Source organism: Felis catus, chromosome E1 (assembly GCF_018350175.1).
Source record: "Felis catus isolate Fca126 chromosome E1, F.catus_Fca126_mat1.0, whole genome shotgun sequence".
NCBI lineage: Eukaryota > Metazoa > Chordata > Mammalia > Carnivora > Felidae > Felis > Felis catus.
The window spans coordinates 46,657,031-46,680,629 of record NC_058381.1 but is presented as its reverse complement, the minus strand read 5'-3'; the positions used below and the strand labels follow the sequence as shown (position 1 = coordinate 46,680,629).

The 23,599-nt window shown below is 54.2% G+C and overlaps 1 protein-coding gene across 3 annotated transcripts in view; it reads left to right on the top strand.

Annotated features, from left to right (window-relative positions):
- Positions 1–23,599, top strand: part of SCN4A (sodium voltage-gated channel alpha subunit 4) — a 45,009-nt gene that overhangs the window by 5,750 nt on the left and 15,660 nt on the right. For 2 of the 3 annotated variants that reach the window (XM_006940491.4, XM_006940492.4), the window contains exons 2-14: positions 10,295–10,959; positions 11,050–11,168; positions 11,307–11,396; positions 11,675–11,803; positions 12,277–12,368; positions 13,957–14,271; positions 15,129–15,192; positions 15,432–15,573; positions 16,327–16,536; positions 17,152–17,305; positions 19,220–19,458; positions 21,214–21,387; positions 22,120–22,476. In XM_006940491.4, the coding sequence (XP_006940553.1) occupies positions 10,687–10,959; positions 11,050–11,168; positions 11,307–11,396; positions 11,675–11,803; positions 12,277–12,368; positions 13,957–14,271; positions 15,129–15,192; positions 15,432–15,573; positions 16,327–16,536; positions 17,152–17,305; positions 19,220–19,458; positions 21,214–21,387; positions 22,120–22,476 (2,358 nt within the window). In that variant the 5' untranslated portion in view covers positions 10,295–10,686. Of the gene's footprint in view, positions 1–6,771; positions 10,115–10,294; positions 10,960–11,049; positions 11,169–11,306; positions 11,397–11,674; positions 11,804–12,276; positions 12,369–13,956; positions 14,272–15,128; positions 15,193–15,431; positions 15,574–16,326; positions 16,537–17,151; positions 17,306–19,219; positions 19,459–21,213; positions 21,388–22,119; positions 22,477–23,599 lie in introns of those variants that run through there. The other variant, XM_003997064.6, reaches the window with a different exon arrangement.

The window sequence follows — 23,599 nt, the reverse complement described above, 5'->3', positions numbered from 1 at the left end:
GACAGGTGAGGGTCAGGCCAGCCCAGTTCCCCAAGGTAGTAGCCGGCACATGGATTTATGTCAGAGAGCGGCATTCAAATTCTGCCTCTGTCTTTGTTGGCTGGGACATTGCTGGACACTCAGGAAGCACCCAATGAACATACCCATGACTGCTTTTCCTCAAGAAATAATTCTGAAGCCTCCACCTCATGGGCCTATGCATGTCAGGATGCTGGGTGAAGCTACTGAGATTTGGGAGCCAGAGGAACCAACCTCCTTGACTCCTAACAGACTCTTCCTCAAGCTGACTGAGATTGGAATTCTACATCTTAAGATGAATTCCTTTGATTTAAGGCTCAGTCTTGCGAGGGTAAATCCACTCTTGGGCCTTTGCTTCTAGGAGAAAAGGCGTCTAGGGCCGCCGAAAGATGAGCTGGGAGGGGTTAGAAGGAAGGGGGCACAGCTCACAAAACCCAAACACAGTCCATTTGAGGATCTATTTCCCATTTGTGGGTTTTTACTTCATCTGGCCCCAAGCCGACCAGAAACACCCTGGGGGAAGGAAAAGAGTCAGGTTTGAGAGGAGGAGGAGGCAGTTTGGGGAAAACTAACCGATGTTTTTTGAGAGCTATTGGGGACGGGCAGGGAATGGATCTAATTGTGGGGGTGGGGGAGGGGCTGCTGACATATCCTGAACAACAAAATAACCTTGGCATATAGTAAGCACAAAATAAATGTGGCCACCCCTCTCTTTCTTACCCCTCGCGCAGGACACATAATTAGGTTGGTAGAATCGGGTCCCTAAAGGAGGAGGAGGCATGTGTTGATCCAGTGAGCCCCACATGGAAAGCACAATCAACATTAGCCCACCCCTTGCCTAGAAACACCCCTCATGTGACCCTGATTGTTTCCGGAACTCTCGGGGCTCCTGAGTGTCCGGAGGTTTCCGCTCCCGGCTCTCGGCCTCCCTCCAAGACCTCTTGGAGCAGATTTCTTTTGCAGAGTGTTAGATCAGGAGGGGAGGGCACCCGGGGTGACTTCCTCCAGGCCCCTGGCCTGCCAGCGCCTCAGCCCCAAGTGCTGGCAGAGAAAAAACACAGCTACCCCTTTCCCATCCCCCCTTCCCCCAGACTGCCCCAGCTGAGAAAAAGCTGTGACCTGAGATTTATAACTAGGGGGCAGGGGGCTCTATTTTGTGTTCTTGGAGCTGGGCCACAAGAGGAATGCAGGAATTTGGGAAGGAGTCCACCCAGATGCCCGGTGCTGTCTTTGGCCAGGAGAGAAAAAGTTTGATCTCTTTCAATCTCCCAGAAAGGTGTGAGTCTGAGCCCCCACTGCAGGTGAAGCTAAGGAGGGGTCTCCGCTGGCCACATGCAGCTCTAAAGTCGTCTTGCTTCCAATCCAGAGAAACGAAACAGCCTAACCCTGGAATGCAGCTTTGCAGCAGATGAAAGGCATGGTTGGTTGGCAAGAGGCATGGTGACTGGGGCCCAAGGAAGGCCAGCAAGCCACCTGCCATCTCTGCATCCACAGGGATGCACCCTAGAGAGAACAGGGAAGGCTGTGAGGGGCAGGTCACATCTGTTCTCAGGCTGGTATGGAGAGCTTCTCACAGTGGTTTTCACATCTCAGGGTGGTACAACATGGCTGATACTTATCGGAGGATTCCAGGCCAATACAGTGCAATTTGGTGGGTTTCTGGATGTTTGAAAGAGCCTCTTTGAAAGCATAGGTATCCTAGGAGAGAAGGTTCTAGAAGCATATGGTGGGGGCGGGGGGGATGGTGGTGATAGTGTCTATCCTGAGCTGTGTTTGGCCAATAATTTGGGACAGTCAGGATCATAGATACATAGCTGTGAGAGTGTTGAACTGAGAGGAAAAAAATCAAGATCTGATAGGCTTTCACAAAAGACTAGAGGTGAAGAGGTATAATGAACAAGGGCAACTTGTAGGATGTAAAGTCCTATACTCTGATTTATTTTAACCTTGCATCCTGAAACCTCTATTAGTTTCAGTTTGTTTTTTTCAGTTCTTTTGGATTTTATACATAGACAATCATGTCATCTGTGAACAAACACAGTTTTATTTCTTCACTTCCAATCAGTATACCTTTTATTACCTTTTCTTGTCTTATTGCATTAGCTAGGACTTCCAATATATTTTGGAAAGGTGTGGTGAGAGGCAACATCCTTGCCTTGTTCCTGATCTTTTTGGAAATCTTCTAGTTTCTCATCATTAAGTACTAGGTTAGCTGTAGGTTTTTTTTTTTTTTTAATGTTTATTTTTGAGAGAGGCAGAGAGAGCACAAGCAGGGGAGGGGCAGAGAGAGAGGGAGACACAGAATCTGAAGCAGGCTCCAGGCTCTGAGCTGTCAGTACAGAGCCCAACGTGGGGCTCCAACTGACAAACTGTGAGATCATAACCTGAGCTGAAGTCAGATGCTTAACTGACTGAGCCACCCAGGTGCCCCCAGCTGCAGGTTTTTTTGTAAATGTTCTTTATCAGGTTGAGGAAACTCTCCACTATTGCTGAGTTGTTCCTGTTTTTTTGTTTTGTTTTGTTTTGTTTTGTTTTGTTTTGTTTTGTTTTGTTTTAAATCGTGAATGGGTGTTGGATTTTGTCAAATTCTTTTCCTGCATCTCTTTATATGATTATGTGGTTTTTCTCCTTTAACCTATTGATATAATAGATTACATTAACTGCTTCTTTTTCTTTTTTAAATGTTTATTTTTGAGAGGTGGGGAGGACAGAGGATCTGAAGCTGGCTCTGTGCTGACATCAGTGAGCCTGATGTGGGGCTCAAACTCACGAACTGCGAGATCATGACCTGAACCAAAGTCAGACGCTCAACTGACCGGGGCACCCAGGTGCCCCAACTGATTTTCTAATGTTGAACGTGCTTGCACACTTGGGATAAATCCCACTTGGTTGTAGTGTATACTTCTTTTTATACACTGTTGGGTTTGACTTGCTAATATTTTGTTTGGGGTCCACCTGGATTTAAAAGAGAAAAATCAATTGCACAACTTATAGGATGGGGGAAGATCTAATCTGACTACAGTTCATGAGGAGAAGATCAGGAGTGATTGTAAATGCCACCTTATGAGGAGGTGGCTAAAGAATGCCATCTTGGGATGAATGAATACAAAGGGTGTCTAGGCTGGGGAGAAAAGGCCTCTCTCTCTGTGGTCAGACTATATCTGGAATTGAGTGTTCCAATCTGGCAGCCCCACAGAGAAAGACAATGCTGGGCTGGACCTGCTCCAGAGAAGGGCCGCCTCACCCTCTAGCGTCCTTACTCTCGGCTCCCTGCCTATGGACAGCTGGCCCCAGCCTGGCTCCCCGACTCCTCACCCTTCTTTCCCCACCCTCACCCCTGTCTGCTCACCATCTCCAGGCCCCCAAGATGGCCTGACTTTACTCACCACTTCCGCCCAAACTTCCGTTTCAGTGCAGGTTCCGTTGGGGCTTCTCACTTGCTGAACGGGCTCTAGCCCTGGCACTCAGGGAGCTGGGTTTTATTCTTGGCATGGCCTCTCATTTATCACTCTCTAAAATTATCTTATTTGCTTCCCTATTTATTATCTGCCTCCTCCCTCTGGAATGCAAGCTCAATGAGGACAGGGAGTTTGCCATTGTTACATTCTGGCTCCTAGCGCGAGCCCAGCACAGAGCAGATGCTCAAGAAATGTTTGTTGAATGAATAAATGCATGATCTAGGGTGGGGGTGGGGGATTGCTGCTCCTCTCTGGGCCTCAGGTTCTCCATCTGTAAAATGAGGAAGCTGGACTCCTTGATCTCTTGGGTCCTTGCACCAAGGTTCTTAAATTCCATGGGAAGAGGTTTCGTAGAGCCCCCTGCAGGCCCTTAGCTGCCACATCTCGGGAACAGACTGGGGTGGAGACCAGAGTCTAATCTCTGGCTGGTGGAAGGAAGATTTAAGCTGTCATGTTGGCCCCGTTTACTCCAGGTTGTAGCTGGAAGAGCCACGTGGAGATGGGCCAGCATGACACCCAACCCATGCTATGGGGCATTGTTGTGATTGTCCCTGCCAGGAAGCCATCGTGCACACATCCCAGGAAACCTTTCATTCCTCCACCGGTGTCCACTGCAAATAGCACAGCTTGTCCTGTCTACTCTACACATATCGAAAGGGTGGACACACTGCCCCATGTGAGGGGCTCTCCAGGGTTGCAGGGTGAAGTCCAGACGCCCAGGCCTGCTATAGCCAGCCAGCTGCCCAACCCACCTTCCCCCAATCCCTGAATAGATTCTGTGCCCCACAAAGACTGACACAAATGCATCTCCCTATGTCCTGCTTCTGTCTTTGTTCTGGCTGCTCCCTCTCCCTGGAGTACTATTCCCCTCCATTCCTCTGTGTTTAGAACTTAAGCATCCTTCGAGACCCAACTGAAAAGCCACATCTTTCCTTCTCTGACCTGGAAGTAGCCATTCATTCACCTGAACTTCCATAGCACGATGACCTCCCCTGTTTAGAGTAAGCACTGATTTCTCATGTCATAGTTATATGTCCCCATGTCCCCTTTCCCCTAACTACCAGCTCTCAGAAAGCAAGATGCCCAACTGGTGCATCTTCAAGTCCTGTTCGGGGCTAGCTTAGCTTCTGGCTTATTAACAGGATGGATGGATGGATAAATAAATGAACAAATGAATGACACAATGAAACATATCGGAATCCATTTTAACCATGGAAAGGTCTGCATCCAAGTTTTCATCCACTCATTCTTTCAGCAAACATGGACTGAGTGCCTACTCTGTGCCCAATCCTGGGACTGGGCATGGTGACCTAGACAGACAGTTCCTGTCCTCTTGGCATTTCAGTCTAGACAAATAAATTAGGCAAGTTACTTGTTTAAGTAATTACCAATTATGACATATGATGTCAAGGAAAATACAGAGGACTGTGATAGAGAGTAGAGAAGGAGAAAGCCACTTGGAGAAGAGACATTTGAGGCTAGACTGGGGTGGGGTTGGGGGGGGGGATAAGATGGAAGAGCCATGTGAAGAGGGAGGGGAGCACAGGGCCAGGTAAAAGCCAAAGGCAAGCATAAGCCCAGTGGTCCAGGAGCTGGAAGGAGGCCAGTGGGACTGGGGCAGAGGGAGCAGGGAGGAATCAGGAGACAGGGTGGAGAGGGAGACAGGGGCTGGATCCCCAGGGCCTTGTAGGCCACCATAAGGCATTTAGGTCTTGTTCTAAGCACAACAGGAAGTTGCTGGAGAAATTTAAGCAGGAGAAACAACATGATTAGTTTCTTATTCTTAAAAGATCACTAACTGCTCTATGGAGCAGGTTTGCAGGGGGGCAGGGCAAAAGCAGTTATCAGGAAACAGGTTATTGTGAGAGCTTATTGTGATATGGTCCAAGGGGAAAAGGTGGAGGATGTGTATATTTTGGAGATGGTATTAATGGAACCTTGGATGGGCTGGACGTAGAAGGCGAGGAAAAAAAGAGCATTCAAAGAGGCACCCGGATATTTGACTGGAGGAACCAGATGGATGGATAGATGTTTTCTGGGTTGGGGAAGCCTGCGGGTTGGAACAGTTGAGGAAGGCAAATGTTTCATTCCAGATATCATAGGTTGGGATGCCTGTTAGCTATCCACACAGAGTGGTTCAGTAGGCAGTTGGATATATCAGTCTGGAGTTCAAAGGAGATGTTACGATATTCCTGTGACACAATTTACAGTCCTAAGAATGATGCCATCCAGACCCAGACTGGGCCCTGAGAAGCTTTAGAAATTGAAGAGAGGAAGAGGAACAAGCAAAGAAATTGAGAAGGAGCAGCCAGAGAGGTAGGAGAGAAGCCGTGGCTATGCTCTCATGGAGGCTGAGCGAGTAGAGGCTTTCCAGAAGGGGGCTGCCGCCAACTGGGTTGAATGCTTCTGAGAGGTTGAGGGAGGTGAAGACAGAAAAGTGTTCAGCAGACTTGGCAGCAGAGAGGGTGCTAGTGACTTGACAAAAGCCATTTCAGTTGAGTGGGGGAAATGGAAGCCAGGTTGGAATGGGTTAGAGAGCAAACAAAAGGTAAGGAAGTAAAGACAGCTGGTGTAGACACTTTCTAAGAAGCTTCTCCATGAAAGGAAATAGAAAAATAGGGCAACGGATGAAGGGGCATGAGACCAGGAGAGCTTTTGTCACCACTGCCATTATTTTCAAGATGGGAGATCCTGGTCATAGCCAGGAGGAGGTTCACAGTGGTAGAGAGAAGATAGCTAGAGAATGAGGTCCTTGGGAAGGCAAGAGGGGTCGGGGCTGAGCCCATGTGGAAGGCCTCGCCTTTGGTGATTCTTCTTCCAGTTTTGCGGGATGGTGAAGGCAAGGGGCGGGGCATGAAGATGGTTTTGTTGGTTAGATAGGGTGCGATGCTATGTTCTCATGGAAGACTGAGGCAAAGTCACCAGCTGAGAGCATCACGGGGAGGGGGGTGGTGGATTAGAGGAAAGAAGAGAAGGCATGGAATAGTTTTCTCAAAAAGTGGAAAAGCAAGGGGCGCCCGGGTGGCCCAGTCGGGTAAGTGGCCAACTTCAGCTCAGGTCACGATTTCACAGCTCATGAGTTCGAGTCCTGTGTCAGGCTCTGTGCTGATAGCTCAGAGCCTGGAGCCTGCTCCAGATTCCGTGTCTCCCTCTTTCTTTACCCCTCCCCACTCACTGTCTCTCTCAAAAATAAACATTAAAAAAATTTTTTTTTCACTATTACTTATGTGGGCTTTTCTTTTTTTTCTTTTTTTTTCAATATATGAAATGTATTGTTAAATTGGTTTCCATACAACACCCAGTGCTCATCCCAAAAGGTGCCCTCCTCAATACCCATCACCCACCCTCAAAAAAAATTTTTTTAAGTGGAAAAGTGAGGTGAGACCATCAGAGAAACCTGCACTCCCCAGGGCAGAAGTGAGGATAAAGGTAGAGTTTGTAACCACAAAGTCACCTGTGAACCCAGCCAGGCCTGGTCTTTGCTCTGGCAACGTCCGGCTGCCCAGGGCCTGATTCAGAAACACAGCTGGGAGAGGGGGGCTGGGGTTTCCCCAGGTGAGTGGAATGGAAGGAGAGAGAAGGCAAGAGTTGAAGGTATTTTTGAGGAGGGTTTATAAGGATGGCTCTTGTCATTGAGACAACACGTAGGGAAGTGAGGTCAGAGGCCTCTGTCGGAGAGGGAGAAAATGCAGAGAAAAGGCGTGAGGGCAGGAAGCAGCCCAAGGATCACAGTGACAAGGGGCACTTGCACCTGAGGGTGAACCGAGGAAGGAGGTGGGGGGAGGGGATATCAGAGGAGATGCGGTCTCTGGTCATGATTTAGGTACAGGGTGTGCTTACAGGAGAAAGGGGCAAAGGTGGAGGGCTCCTCGAATTCATTCATTCATTCATTCATTCATTCACTCGCTCATTCATTCACTGACTCACTCAATAACGCTTTTGCTCCGTATTAGGCACTTTGGTGGTACAAAGAAGCAATCCATTCAGCCAGGGTGCCCAGGGAGGTTGAGTCTGGAAAGACAAATTAAAGTTCTCTGGGGTGACGAAAAGAAGCAGTGTTCCAGGAGGCAAGCAGACCATACGCAAAGGTGTGGGGGTGGGTGTGAAACAGCTTGGCCCCTTTGTGAGGACGGACATAGCATGGCCAGAGGATGGGCGCGTGTGGGGCAGGAGGAGGGGGTCAGGTAGGGACTGGATCGTGGCAAGCCTGGGGAGCCAGGTGGAAGGGTGTGGACACACTACTAAGCAGTGAGAAGCCACTGAAGGAGGAGGTGGGTTTGATCAGATTTGTGGCTTTGGCAGTGCGGATCGTGGATTGCAGGGGAGCCCAGTGGGGAGTAGGGAGGCAGGTGGGGGGTTTGGATGGAGCAGGTGAGGGGTGATGAAGCCTGGAGGATGGAGAGCCTCGTGGGTGCTGGGCCTGGGAACGGAGCAGGTATACACCAACCAAAACTGTGCCTCAACTGGCCTAGCCAGGGAGGGCACTTTCCCTCTCACATACCAAGACATCCAGATGTGAAGGGGCTTCAGGGCTGGTGAAGAGGGCAGGAGAGAAATTTAGGGTGAAGTGCAGATTTTGAAGGGAGAGACAAGGAGTCCGTCTGGGGCCGCTGGGATCAGCGGGAGGAGGTGCCAGGCTGGCTGTGCCATCTGTGGGTCTGGAGCCCAGGGTTGAGCCCAGGTGAGCGAAGAGAGGCGGGGACCGGGCGGCAGTCGTTAAACAGACCTGTACCAATGTGCCAGGCACCAGAATCAGTGGTGACCCCAAACCCCAGGCTGTGAGGAGTCTGGTGGGGGAGATAGATACCACCAGGCAATCACATAGGCAGGGCATGAATTACCATTTATCTTAGAGCTTTGAAGGCTCTGGCTGCACAAAGCTCTGACCTGACCGGTCTGGGGCCACTGGGGAAGTGGGAACAGATGCGGCAAAGCCATAGTGACCATGGAAAGGAGGTGGGTGGCGGCTACCCCCCCCCCCCGGGGCAGGGATGGACACAACGAGGAGGGGTCCGTGCTGTCAAAAGGAAAACAGGGCTACAGACCAGGCCCTGGAGAAGCAGTGTTTTCCAGGAGTGGGAAGGAGGAGTTCACAAAGCTGAGGTGGAGACAGTGGCCAGAGGGACAGGACAGGCCCTCCTCTCAGGAAGAAAGGCAGTGGCAGTGTGAGGTGCCTGAGGGGGACCAGGAGGGCCAGCTGAGGAGACACCGCTGGGTCTGTCCTCTGGGGGCCTCCAGGGACTCCAGTGAGTGTAGTTTCCACGAATGCTGGGGCGGAGCCAGACTGTCTCTGGTTCTCTGTCGTCCCGCTTGGGCCCGTGAAGGGCAGAGTGGACAGCATCAGGCCAGAGGACTGTTGCCGGGCGTGGCCTGTGAACTGGGAGGGAGCCCAGCAGCCATGGGGTCTCTCTCCAGGGCCATCCGGCAGGTCAGTGTCTTCTGTGTGGGCGTGTCTGTAGGGCAGCGACGGGCTGAAGGCGGGAAGGTGTGTAGCAAATGGTAGGGTATGACTGTGGGGCGTGTGCGTGTGTGTGTGCACATGTGTGTGCTCACACACGCGCTCCCATGCACACGATGGGGCCGATGAGCAGCTGAGGGACGGGGTCAGCAGGGATGAGCAGAGTCATCCCCGTGGAAACACGACTCCCTGGGTGATGGTAGGGAGCAGCTGGGCGGCCAGGCCCGGGGGCGTGGCTGGCTCTGCCCAATGGCTCTGGCCTCTCCCTGGGCCGCCCTCCCCACCTGTTGACCAAGCCTGAGGAAGTGCCGCGCCGGCCAGAGCAGGGGCACTGCAGAGGCATCTGCACCCTCTGAAAAAGAGCTGCCCTCCAGTGTAGCTCTGGATGTCTCTGGCGGGGTCTGTCCAAGCCCTCTGGGTGGAGACGTGGCTCTGGGGTGTCTATCTGTGCAGACCTTGCATGGTTTGTGTGACCGGACCGCAGAGGTCTCCCTGGGCCTGCCTTCGGATGTGGGTCATTCCCCAGGGCCATTTTGATAAGTGACCTACCACCTCCCTTCCCCAGGGAAGGCTGGGCAGGAGGGAGGCTGCCAGGAGAGGCCAAAGGACAGTCCACACAGTTTCCACAGGCCTCTAAGGCTCCGGATGGGTGCCCCTTCATCCACCCGGTCCGTACGGGGACCACCAGCCAAAAACCGTCTCTGGGAGCACTAGCCCTGCCCCCACCATCGAAACTGTCCTTGACTTTGTCCCCATAACCTTTCCTTTGTACCCTCCTCTTCCACGTTAGTATCTGCAGGCTCTCCTGATGTGGCCCCACGCACACACCTTGCATCTTCCTGTTCCAGCTCCCCTGCTTGCCCGTGGGTTAGATCCCACAGGTTCCATCGGAGGGGGCTGTCGGAACCCTCTGTGGAGCCGGGATCCCTTCCTGCTTCCCTCTCCCAGCCTGACATCATGCTTCCCCAAACCTCAGGACAAGGTAGTCCACACCCTACATCTTTCTCTCCCCTTCCCTCCAGGCCAGGAATGGCAAATACAGGCAGATTCACTACATTCTCCTTTCTCGTGCCCTGGCAGACATCACTAATCATTCATGGCAGTCTTTTTGCACCAAGTCTGGCCGCAACCTCGATGGTATCTGCCCGCATCTCCAGGCAGCCAATAGCAGCTGATCCAGGTCAGCCCTCAAGATGAAATTCATTTGCCCTTCCTGCTTTAGGCTCCTCCCAAACAGGCCCTTCATCTTGGTGCATCCTCTGGGCCCACCTGCACATTCACATCTGACTCCTTTCCACCTCCCTACACAATAGAGGCCACTCTTAAGCATGGCCAGCTGTGGTTCTCTCTGTCCCCATAGGCTGAAGCCACCCAGTTCCGGAGCGTGGACCCAGGAAGTGGTTGAGGGCACTGGGGCATTGGCCCCAAGTCCTCAAGACCGAAGAGGTTGGTCTGCTGTCAGTCCCGAGGGCAGCCAACCCCCTGCTGGGGAGAGCGTGGTGCAGGGCTGGGGGTGATGCGCTTACGTCCAGCACCTGTGCGGCAGCAGCACCCAGGCCTTGCAGGTGCATCTCCCAGTCCCGACAAGGCTTGCACGCCGACCTCTCCGGCCTGGCCTCCGGGGCAGGCAGGAGGTGAGTAGCGGACAGCAGGCCCAGGGCGGGGTAGCCGCCCAGTTCCCCGGGGGGGCTGCGCACAGCAGCTTTCCCGGCTACCTGCCACCCTCCTGGCCGCTGAGCCCAGGATGCGAGGATGGCCAGCTCATCTCTGCCCACTCTGGTGCCTCTGGGCCCTGAGAGCCTGCGCCCCTTCACCCGGGAGTCCCTGGCAGCCATAGAACGCCGGGCAGTGGAGGAGGAGGCCCGGCAGCAGCGGAACAAGCAGATGGAGATTGAGGAGCCTGAAAGGAAGCCACGCAGCGACCTGGAGGCTGGCAAGAGCCTGCCCCTTATTTACGGGGACCCCCCACCGGAGGTCATCGGCATCCCCCTGGAGGACCTGGACCCCTACTACAGCGACAAGAAGGTCTGGGCCTAGGAGGGTTCCCTCTACCCGTCTGTCCATCATCCGTCTGTCTGCCTGTCCGTACAGCTCACAGCTCTCTCTCTGCCTCAGACCTTCATCGTGCTTAACAAGGGCAAAGCCATCTTTCGCTTCTCTGCCACACCAGCTCTCTACATGCTGAGCCCTTTCAGCATCATCAGACGTGGTGCCATCAAGGTGCTCATTCACTCATATCCTGCCCAAATGGAGCGAGAGCAGGGGCACGAAGGGGTTGGGGACGGGCAAAGCCAGGTGCTGTGGGTGAGGAGGCCCTCCGTCCACCTCCCCTCCCCACCTGCTCCCTCACTTTCCTTGACCCTCCCCCTGACGCTGTTCAGCATGTTCATCATGATCACCATCCTGACCAACTGTGTATTCATGACCATGAGCGACCCGCCTTCCTGGTCCAAGCATGTGGAGTAAGTCTTCCCCTTCTCGGAGCACCGCCCCCCCAACCCCAGGCCTGGGACACAGCTCACCCCGGGGGGCTGTACTTTGAGGATACTGCTCTTGTCTTCCAGGAGGACACACACTCTATAACTGTCACCCCATCAACACCGTAAGCCCTCGGGGCGGTGCACATTGTCCCTCTCACCAATATCCTCAACCCCCTGGGCGGCATATTTCATTTTTGTGACCTCCCTCCTGGGAGGTCTGTCGTTGCCACACCTGCCCCTGCCTGCCCTCTCCCCACCAGGTACACATTCACAGGGATCTATACCTTTGAGTCCCTCATCAAGATGCTGGCCCGAGGCTTCTGCATTGACGACTTCACATTCCTCCGGGACCCCTGGAACTGGCTGGACTTCAGTGTCATCATGATGGCGTGAGCGGGGCCCAGAGGGCGTCCCAAGGCTGAGGAGGGGGAGGGGAGGGGGCCAGGCTTCAAAGAGGGCAGCTGAGTGGGCTGACCCTTTGGGAGGGGTGAACCGTGGGGATCACAGGCAAGTGTGCAGTGAGCTGTCCAATTCCAGGAGCTGCCATTTCTGGAGTCTGGCTTGGAGGCTCTCCCAGCGCATGTGCAAACACACATGGCAGCCCTGGACCCCAGTCCCACAGGCCCTCCAACACTGGGACAGCTGGACTATGCCCAGCAAAGTTCCTGCACTGTCTTTCCCAGCTCTCGGGCCCCGACAGGAACCTTGGGGTGTCTGACCTGGCCTTTCCCCCAACCCTTGTGGTAACCCAACCACAAGGATTCCATGGGAATCCTCATTCTGGGCCTGGAGAAGCTGCAATTTCTGCCCTAACACCCACTTCTGACTCTGACACAGCCTTCACCTCATCCCCCCTGCCCAGGTACCTGACAGAGTTTGTGGACTTGGGCAATATCTCAGCCCTGAGAACCTTCCGCGTGCTGCGGGCCCTGAAAACCATCACAGTCATCCCAGGTACTGGAGAGCTGGGGGACCCCCTGCCTGGGCCAGCAGGCCTCGCCCCATGCCCAGGCCTGGAACCTGACACACAGCTCCAGGAGGCTGACCTAGGGTCATAACACTCTCACACCAAAACCTGGATACACAGGGAGGCCGCCACTGCCAGGGACGAGAAGGGGCCAGAGGCTGGAAGATGGGCACTTGAGAGGAAGCCCAGCACAGACTCTGAGCCAGACTGCCTGAGCTCAAGTCTCACTAGCTAACTTGGGCTTTATGCAAGTGGTTTCACCTGTCTATGCCTCAGTTTCCTCCCCTGTAAAATATGGATAATAATGGCACCACTCATTGGGTTGTTAGGAGGGTTACATGGGCATGTTCTCCCCTAGTCCAACCCCCTCAAACTGTGGCTGAGGAAGGTGAGACCCTGAGAGACCCTGGGAGGGGAAGTGCCTACCAAAGGCCATACTGCTCGCTGGCCACCGAGGGAAGCCACTGTGCCTTTCTTCGACGCCAACTTCCAGCATCCTCAGAGCTCAGAGTGTTTTGATAAGAGGGCGGTTGAGCACCTGTTTTCCCAACAGGCTAAGATAAGGAAATGAACTAATATGGAAGCGAGAGACACTCTGATTAGGCCCAAAGAAGTTATGGCTCTTCTATAAATGATGGGAATCTGTCCCTGGAATTCTGTAAGATGTTTTATGCCTTTGCCCAGAGAGGCAGGTTTGGAGATGTTATTATTATTATATATAAATATTATTATATATAGATATATATTATATCTATATTATATATAGATATTATTATCTCCAACTCAGTCTAGAGCTTCTCAGAGTGAACCCTGCTGTTCCTTAGATGTTAATAAGAAAAGGGGTTCTGGGGCACCTGAGTGGCTCAGTGGTGGAGGGTCCAACTTTGGCTCAGGTCATGATCTCACAGGTCGTGAGTTCGAGCCCCACATCGCTCTCTCGGCTCTCAGCACAGAGCCTGCTTCAGATCCTCTGTCTCCCTCTCTCTCTGGCCCTCCCCCACTCACTCTTGTTCACTCTCTCAAAAATAAACAAACATTTAAAAAATGAAAAAAGAAAGGGGGTTCTGTTGTCAAGTAAGTTAAGGAAACATGGTATTAAAGTTTTTGCTTGTTTCTGTAGGACTTGTCAGAGCCTTTGATGGGATAATTTACAGTGACTGTCCAAGAGCAAAATCTAGAGCTGAGCCCTTCCCAAACATGATTGAACCCCTTCTTTTAAGGGCACAGCTTGGGAGATCAGTGTTGTGTAGAACACACTTTGGGAGTGTTGACCTAGTGACATTCATGCAACTCCACCGTGTGCCCGTGTGTTACTCTACGAGTCAGGCAACAGCCTGGAAAGTCCTTATGTAAAGTGCATTCTTCTGGTGGCTGAGGCCCTGTGGCCATTCGAAGGCTCCACATCAAGGATGTGATCGGAGGAGGGTGGGGTTAATCCGGGAAGGCTTCAAGGAAGTGGTGCCCCTAGTAACTCAAGCCTTGAAGGAGAGATGCAGTAGGCAGAGGCTCCATTGGATAGCGGAGTGAGTTATCACCCCGCCCACCCCCTTCTCTTACACTCCTCCCTATGGTCAGGGCTGAAGACGATCGTGGGGGCCCTGATCCAGTCGGTGAAAAAGCTGTCGGATGTGATGATCCTCACCGTCTTCTGCCTGAGTGTCTTTGCCCTGGTCGGGCTGCAGCTCTTCATGGGAAACCTGCGGCACAAGTGCGTGCGCTGGCCCCCACCCTTCAACGACACCAACACCACGTGGTACGGCAACGATACGTGGTATGGTAATGAGACGTGGTATGGTAACGAGACGTGGTATGGTAATGAGACGTGGACGGGCCACGAGAGCTGGGCCAGCAACTATACCTTTGACTGGGACGCCTACATCAATGATGAAGGTAAGGAATGCGGGGGGGGGGAGGCCGGTGGGATCTGCCCCAGCCCCTAGGGCAGCCCCTTGTGAGATAAGCAGCAAGGGAGACCTGAGCTTAAATCCATCACTTACCAGCTTGGGTATCCGCTGACACGTCCCTCGGTCTCCCTAACCCTCAGTACCCTCCCCTATGAAACTGAGACAACAATACCTTTCTCGAAGGGTGAGCGGGACAGTAAATGACCAATTGCTCTGAAAATCCTAAAGCTTCTGCTATGAAAAGCAGCAGCCCATAGTCCCTATTCCCTAACCTACACGTTCCTTGTTTTCCTCCATAACACTATGTGCTGGCACCCTGGCAGGGTCACCACCAGGCACCCACACGCTCACCTATTCACATGCCATGCTTCACGGGCACACACGCGCAAGCCACACAGTCTCGCCAGCCACACTTAGTCTACACAATGCCTTCTAGCAAATTAGAGAAAGGTACCCCTTCTTCAATCTGGCCCCTGGATTCTAGCTCCCCCGCCCCCCCCCCCCCCCCCCGGCCTGCTCACCCCTCAGTCAGGGGCCCTGCGCAGGTGCGTGGTGGCCCCAGGCATGCGCATTGCATGTATGATCCTGCCGCCTCTCTGTGCCCCTGCTGTATCCCGACTGCCCAGCCACAACCACAGCAGGGCACTGAGCTGACTGCTTGCGGCCGAGATCCCTACAGTGCATCTACCCAGAGACCTTAGAGGAGGGGGAGGGGCACCCAGAGAGCATCCATTTGGTGTATGTGGTCCACACAGATGTGTCCACAGGAGTGCAATGGGTGCATGTGTCCACAGTGTGTCCACGTGGGTGACATGTTTCCTTTGTGGCCTCTGACTCCCAAAGGGAACTTCTATTTCCTGGAGGGTGCCAATGACGCCCTGCTTTGTGGGAACAGCAGCGATGCTGGGTGAGTGATACTGGGAGTGGGAAAAACCGTCCCAGGGGTGTTGGAAGATGGGAGCTGATTAGGGACAGGAACGTGGGGGTGGTGGGAATTTGAGGAAGACCCATGGACATGACTGAAACACTTCCCTGTTTGGGGGATACAGACAGAACTATAGGATTTTTTTCCCTTGGGCTCCCCCATCTGTCCCTCAGCTGGTATTCTCTTCCTTCCCTAAAGCCAGCACCCCATTTTATCCCCAGGCACTGCCCCGAGGGTTACGAGTGTATCAAGGCTGGGCGGAACCCCAACTATGGCTACACCAGCTATGACACCTTCAGCTGGGCCTTCCTGGCTCTCTTCCGCCTCATGACACAGGATTATTGGGAGAACCTCTTCCAGCTGGTACAACTGCCCCCACCCTGCCTCTCAGCCCTACGGCCACCTCTCCCATCCCTACAGTCTTCTCAGGGCTTGGCGGGACCCAGAGCAAGGCCACCTCCACACAGGTTCTTGGAGCCCTCTGACACTGGGGACCCACCCACATCCGAGCCACAGCCTTTTCTCCCTTTACCAGTTTTGCCTTAAGTACTGAGATCTGGGCCTGGCACAGACCCCCAGGCCTCACAGGAAGCAGTCGGGCCGCTTAGAAATTCAACTCTGCTCTTACACAGTTATTTAGCTTCTACTGTTTGCATGGAAGGCAGGTTGAGTCTAGAGCAACAATGCCTTCTGGCCACTGATAATGTTTCTACCACTGACGATATTAACGATAGTAATAATGACAACTACTATTTGTTGAGCTCTTACTAGCTGCCAGGAACCGTAGAACTGTAGGATTCAAGCTGACCCCAAAGCTCATGTTCACCATTTTTTAAATCCTGGCTCTCTGATCTCAAGATGTCTATCTCAGGTCCTCAGGGATCTCTGAGCCAGGAGCCCAGGGAAGTCTGGATCCCAAGTATATATTTTGAAGCTCCCCAGAATGTGGCTTAGCCTGCCAAAGATGACCATACTCTGCCTCAAGGTCCTCAAATCGCCAGGCTCTGTGAGGGACCTGTTTACCTATCTGGGCAATGGGTATGTGGAGAGGGGTGGTGGGTGAAATCCGGCAGGGTACCGTGTGACGCCCCCTCTCTTCCTCCCCCCACCTCTTAGACCCTCCGAGCAGCTGGGAAGACCTACATGATCTTCTTCGTGGTCATCATTTTCCTGGGCTCCTTCTACCTCATCAATCTGATCCTGGCAGTGGTGGCCATGGCATACGCAGAGCAGAACGAGGCCACCCTGGCTGAGGATCAGGAGAAAGAAGAAGAGTTTCAGCAGATGCTGGAGAAATTCAAAAAGCAGCAGGAGGAGCTGGAGAAGGTCTGAACTCAGGGAGAGGAGGCCGAGGATCCAGGGAGCTCCCTGCCCCTCAGCCTGGCTTCTCCCGGGCAGGCGGAGGGTGAGGGAGAGGCATGGGGTAGAGGCTGCAAGGCAGGGCGAGCGCTAGGCCCCAGGCTGGGGGCTTTGGTGGGATGGGAGGTCTAGGCAGTAGAAAGAGTAGTTTGCAGCTTTGTGCCTCTGTTTCCCCATGAACAACAGGGATCTGGAGCAGTTAAACCTGAAGTAGCCTTCCAGCTCAAATATCTATGGTTTTGTGATTCTTTTGGGGGCAGGAAATGGGTCTGTGCTGAGGGAGAGGTGGGTCCTGATGAGGCCCCAGGGAGCAGCTGCCCATTTCTTACCATCTCATCAAGTGTAGGGTCAATCAAAGCTTCAGAGAATGGAGGGTCTTTGGGGATGAAGGTCTTCAGTCACTTCGGCCCCTACCCTGTCAGCCCCACTGCCGCAGAGATTGCCCCCCAAACTGCACCGGGCTCAGTGCAGGAAAAGAAGAGGGGCCCCCATCCTAAAGCACTTGGAAAGAAACTCTGAGAGTCAGTGCATCCACCGGGCTCAGAGATGGACTCCATGCGCACCACCCTTGCTGACCCACAGGCCAAGGCCGCCCAGGCTCTGGAAGGCGGGGAGGCAGATGGGGACCCAGCCCACGGTAAAGACTGCAATGGCAGCCTAGACACATCACTGGGGGAGAAGGGGCCTCCAAGGCAGAGCTGCAGCGCAGATAGCGGTATCTCTGATGCTATGGAAGGTGAGTGCTCAACACCCCTGTAGACATCCTGTTCTGCCTGTCCTGCCCGTCAGGCCACTCGGGCTCCTGGTAGGGGGGTGCACATGGGGACCTGGCTGGGCCCAGCATTGGGAGGACAGTACTTTATACAGGTGTGGAAGAAATGGCTGTGATAAATATAGTGCTGGCTTAGCTTGGCCCAGTCCTGACTGCAATGCCAGGCTGCTGTGGGAACTGGGGCTTTCCAGGAGAGCCTGGGGGGCTGCCAAGGCAATGGGGAAGGACGGGATAATAATACTAACCAGCAAGGCCCAGTGTTCTGCTAACTGGAAATCCTGCTCCTCAGTGTCTTCTGGGTGAAAGTTAAAGGTCAAAGATCAAACTCTGCCCGGGTAGAGTCACAGATTCTCCATACTAAATCCCTGTACTGCCCTTATAAGTCTCAGGGAAAGAACAGGATATGGTAACAAGGGCAGGGTGGATAGACACAACATGGATAGATGGATGGGTGGATGATGGATGGAAGGTTGGATGGATGGGTGGATGGGTGGATGGATAGGTGGGTGGGAAGGTTGGATAGATGGATGGATGGATGGATGGATGGATGGATGGATGGATGAATAGATATATGGATGGGCTAAAGGTTAATGAATGCGAAGAGACATAAGTGTATGGATAGATGAAAGGAAAGGGGGGAGGGAGGGAAAAGGGGAGGGAGTGAAGGGAAGGGAAGGAGGAAGCAAGAGAAGGAAGAATAAAGGAAATCTGACAAAGAAGAGATCTGGTCCCCTTCCCATGTCCCCCTCCCCTTCCTTGTGCCAGGAAGGACTTGGAGGGCCGAGAACTTTGCAGACCTCTGAAGGGCACCATCTCACCTGATTTTGTGTGACAGGCATCCAGGAATCTGTGCTCTGTCAGAGAATGCCCCAGGAGATGCTCAGCATCACTGGCTGAGGAGATCACTCAACACTGCCCTTGCTGGGACCCTTGTGAGAAGTTTTGGGTGTCAGACATTGTTTGAGGCACCTGCCCTAGCACCCAGCTTGGGGGTAGGGATGTTACCATCAGACTAGAATCTGCAGTCTTTGAGAGGTCCAATTCCCTGCTAATTCCCTGGGGTGTCCCAGTCATACTGTCAAACCCAGGTCCCCATGGGACTGCCCCCCCCCCTCCAGTCCCCTTTCCTCATCTACGAGTTTATTGGCTCATAAACTTCTGGTGGTAACAAAGTGAGATCATGCCTAGGCTGAGGACACCCACAGGCAACGGAGGCCTTGAAGGCCAGGAGGAAGGGCAGCTTTATCCATGGGCCTAACAGCGTTCTAGTGCTAAGGTGGCAAGAATAGACAGTGATTCCAGAAAGCCACTGTGGTGGGAAAGGACAGACTGGCTGGAGACACTCTGGTGGTGTCAGCTTTACTGGGAATGGGAGGGAGAGCCCTCAGGGGGAACCTCGGTCTGCTCCCGAGTGGCCCTGGCCAGCAGCAGGTGGAATGGGACCCAGCCCTCTACAGTGGCCTCCCACCTCTCCCTAGGGACCCTCGCGCCCAGCCAGAGATCACAGCTCCAGACCTCCGTCAGGGAGTGAGAGTCATTGAGGGGCAGGCTTTGTGCGGTGGGGGCCCCGAGAAGGAGCAGCTGCAGGTGGAGCCTTAAGAGAAGGGGCTTCAGACAAGCCTGGCTAAAGGGGTGGAGTTTTGAGGGTCAGAGCAAATGGGCAGGGCTTTGGGGGTTGGACCCTGTGGGTGGGGCCTGCAGGGGCAGGTCTTGAGGGTGACTGGGTGAGAGAGGGGCTTGGTGTAGGCCTGGCTGAAGGCTATGGGTTGGAGAGGTGGAGTTCAAGGGGCAGGCCTAGAAGGTGGGACCTAAGATACAGGCCCGGGAAGGAGGACATGGGTGGGATCCTCATCAGGTGTGTTTCTACCCTGTTCCCAGAGCTGGAAGAGGCCCACCAGAAGTGCCCACCATGGTGGTACAAGTGTGCCCACAAAGTGCTCATATGGAACTGCTGCACCCCATGGGTGAAGTTCAAGAACATCATCCACCTGATTGTCATGGACCCCTTTGTGGACCTGGGCATCACCATCTGCATCGTGCTCAACACCCTCTTCATGGCCATGGAGCATTACCCCATGACAGAGGAGTTTGACAACGTGCTCACCGTGGGCAACCTGGTAGGGAGGGGACAGGGAGAGGTATCTCTCCCACGCAGGACAGGAGAGGGGCCACAGGGCCCTATGGGGCCAGCTGGGCTGTTTGTTTGGAAATACGTGGCACTATTGGGGGGCATACAAGGGTCATTTTCCCAGCATAGGGGGGGCATGAGCTGATGTACAGGGAGATATATGGGGTGATCCATGGGACGTGGAGTTTGGGTTTTAGGGTATTTGCAGGCAGAGAGAGTAGGGATGAAGTGCTGGACATTTTAGGACCCAGAGTCAGGGGATCTGGGGTCTAGGTCATGCATGCCCTAGAGGCAGAGGTGGGGGAATGGTTGACAGGTCTCCACTTTCAGAGGTTGTTGTGGGCCTAAGAGGGACCAAGAGACCTGAAAGTGGGGGCGTATAGCCATGGGCACCCAGGCCCAAGAGGCCCCAGGGCATAGTACCCCAACCCTAACCCCCTGCCCACTACCATTTCTCCAGCATGGTCAGGCCAGCTCCCCTCCGGCCTTTCCTGCCCCGCTATTGTTGACACACACTGATCCGCCCGCTTATCCCTGCCCATTAGGAGCATTATCACCTCGTTTCCAGTCTCCATGGAGCCTGACAAAGGGAAAAAGCCGCCTCATCCTCCAGCCCTGCCCCGCCCTTCCCAATTCCCTTAGACATTTTTCCAGATGGCAGATGGGCAAGATGTTCTCCCCACCCCGAGGGTGTGGGGAGCCCAGGGAGAATAAAATTTGGGGGCCAGCAGCAGTAGGAAGACTGTGTGGGTGGCATGGGCATCAGACCCTAGACTTCCCAGCCTGTGCGAGGCGGGCACTTCTATCCCATGGAGATGCCTGTGGCAGCCATGCCAGGCTGGGCTGGAGGGGCAAGGGCGTGCTCTGGGCGTGCAGCTGCTGGGGTGTGCGTGATGGGCCTCGCCCGCTGCCTGCTCACCCCCTGCCCACACTCTGCTGCCGTCTGGGCACCTGCCACGGCCAGGGACAGCTACTGGGAGGGGCTCAGCATGTGCACAGGCAGGCTGTGGACCAGGGCAGCTGGTGCCCGGCAGGAGGGGGCCATGCCCAGGGCGCTTTCAGAGGCTAGGCAGCCCGTGCACCCCTGTGCCAGGTTTGTGGGGAGCAACTCTGGTCTTCCCATGGATCCCTGACCTCGCCCCCTTTTGGCCCCTACCATAGACTTCTGAGTCCACTGAGATTTGCTGAGTTCTGGGACCCCTGCCAGTCAGGGTAGAGAGGGTAGGGTGTAGAGACAGGAAGACTGAATTAAGCACCCCAACACCTGACTTTGAGATCTGACTCGTTCCCGGATGGGTGGCAGGAGTGAGCACTTGCTGTTTCTCTCTCTGAGACAACTCTCTCAGAGTTCTCATCTCTGGGACAAGTGACAGTCACTCCCAACTGCATAGGGAGAGGCACACCAGTGAGGTCATGATGTGAACCACAGAGTGCTCTATGAGTTCTAAGTACTGTGGTGGAGGTCGGCCCCGAGAAGTTAAGTGACTGGCCCATGGTCACAAGGCCAGAAGTGCATGGGTTCGGGTCTGTCTCTGCTCTGTGGCCTGGCCATTGCACTCTTCACTCGCATCCACACACACGTGGGCGGTGGGTCCCGCTGCCTGCCCCCCCCCCCCGCCCACTCAGGGCTCTGGACCGCCCCCCTCAGGCCCCGCGGGCTCTGCCAGGAGGTGGAAGTCACGGGGAGACTCCAAAGCCCCGGGCTCCCTGAGGCTCTGTGACGCGGATGGCACCCACCCCACAGGTTTTCACAGGCATCTTCACAGCAGAGATGGTACTGAAGCTCATCGCCCTGGACCCCTACGAGTACTTCCAGCAGGGCTGGAACATCTTCGACAGTATCATCGTCACCCTCAGCCTGGTGGAGCTGGGCCTGGCCAACGTGCAGGGACTGTCCGTGCTCCGCTCCTTTCGGCTGGTGCGTGAGGCCCCGGGGCCAGGCTGAGGAGGGGTGGGGTGGGGGTGCCAGGAGGGTCAGAGGAGAGATCCCCAAGAAGCCACTTGTGCTTCTCAGAACACTAGGAACCCCTCTCACTAGAAATGGGGAGAGAGAGAGCACCCCCCCTTATCACAGATGGCTGCCGGGGGCCGAAATGACAGCCCCAGGAGCTGAGCCCTAGTGACCTTGGGTGACAGTGGAGCAGGGACCATATTGCAGACCTGAAGCCTGGGACTCAGGAAGCATCAGTAGTGGAACTGGGAGTCCAATTTAGTATCCTGTCCACCACCCTATAGGAGTGCTTCTGTATTTTTTTAACTTCATTATGGGGCCATTCGTTCATGCACAAACGTATAGAGTATAATGAACCTCTGTGTACCTGTCACCTACCCCAATGGCCATTAACCTTCTGTCATTCATGTTCCATCCGTCCCCCACTTCTGGGGGGGAGGGGAAGTAGGTGAAAGCAACTCCTGACACAGTGTCACTTGTAAATACTTCAGTCTGTATCTTTAAGAGATGAGCGACTCTTTCTTTTGAACACATAAAGAGGATGAGGTGATCGGATACGAGTATTCCCATTTAATAGAGAGGCAGACTGAGGCCTCAGATCACTCATGGGAGAGTTCTTTCTCCTAAAGATGCAGCTCCCTCCGGTTGGGCCGGGGGTCCCTGGGCCTCATTGTCCCCTGCCCTCCCCCTGCCCGGCAGCTGCGTGTCTTTAAGCTGGCCAAGTCGTGGCCAACGCTGAACATGCTCATCAAGATCATCGGCAACTCAGTGGGCGCGCTGGGCAACCTGACGCTGGTGCTGGCCATCATCGTGTTCATCTTTGCCGTCGTGGGCATGCAGCTGTTCGGCAAGAGCTACAAGGAGTGTGTGTGCAAGATCGCCGCGGACTGTAGCCTGCCCCGCTGGCACATGCACGACTTCTTCCACTCCTTCCTCATCGTCTTCCGCATCCTGTGCGGGGAGTGGATCGAGACCATGTGGGACTGCATGGAGGTGGCCGGCCAGGCCATGTGCCTCACCGTCTTCCTCATGGTCATGGTCATCGGCAACCTAGTGGTGAGTTACGCCCACTGGGTGGCTCCCCCACCCCCACCCGGGAAACCCACGCATATCCTTTTCCTTTATTTTTTTAAAATTTATTTTTGAGAGAGCAAGCAGGGGAAAGGCAGAGAGAGAGGGAAAGAGAATCCCAAGCAGGCTCTGCACTGGCAGCACAGAGCCCGACATGGGGCTCGAGCTCATGAACTGTGAGGTCATGACCTGAGCCAAAATCAAGAGTCAGACTCTTAACACCCCCCACGCTTTGTTTCCTTTAATCGGGCTGTCCTTCAAGGACTTTTTTTCCCCATGTGGTCACACTGTATGAAATCCCTAATACTTGCCTGTGTCCTACCTCTCCCACCCAAGAAGGCAATTTTATATGGTTTAACCCAGTGGCTCTCTAATTTTGACCTGCTTGAGGATCACCTGGGAGTTTCTTAAAACCCAGATGCCTGGCCCCACTCCCGCAGAGCGATTCAGCAGCTCTGAGCCAGGGCCTGGGAATCTGCATTTCTAACGAATGCGGCTGCTGCCGGTGCAGAGACCACACTGTGAATAGTACTGTTGAAACTTAGTGTTTGGGACAAAGTAACATGATAACTGGAGTCAGACCCACGCTCCCGTCCCAGCTCCGTTGTCATCTGTGTGACCTTGAATAAGTTACTGCTCTCTGGTCAGCTGGTTTCTCTGACTTCACATGGAAGAAAAATGGCGGGCACCTCACGGGGAGGCTGCAAGGCTTGACTGTGACAGTGTGCAGGAAGGCGCCACGTAGGGTTGGCACCAGAACTTCTGGGCCTCCTGTCCTTCTCCCACCGGCTCACCCCTCTCCGTTCCTGGAATCACCCGGGAGCAGGGAGAATCCAGAGATGGCATAAACTGCCTCCATCCTGCCGCTTTCTGTGGCTCAGGGCTTGGCCTGTGGGGCTGGCACAGAGGAGGAGCTGCAGGAGGCCACGAGGCACAAGGGTGGGGGCCGTGACCAGCATTTCTGTGGTAGGGCCTGGGAAGGCGTGTCTCCTCGTCCTGACACCCATGACTCCTCCCCTGGTCGGGGTGGGTGGTGTTCCTGCCAGGACTGCTGTGCCTGGCTGCCCCCTGCAGCGGCCGACACTGCCCTGGGCAACCGGGGTAGGAA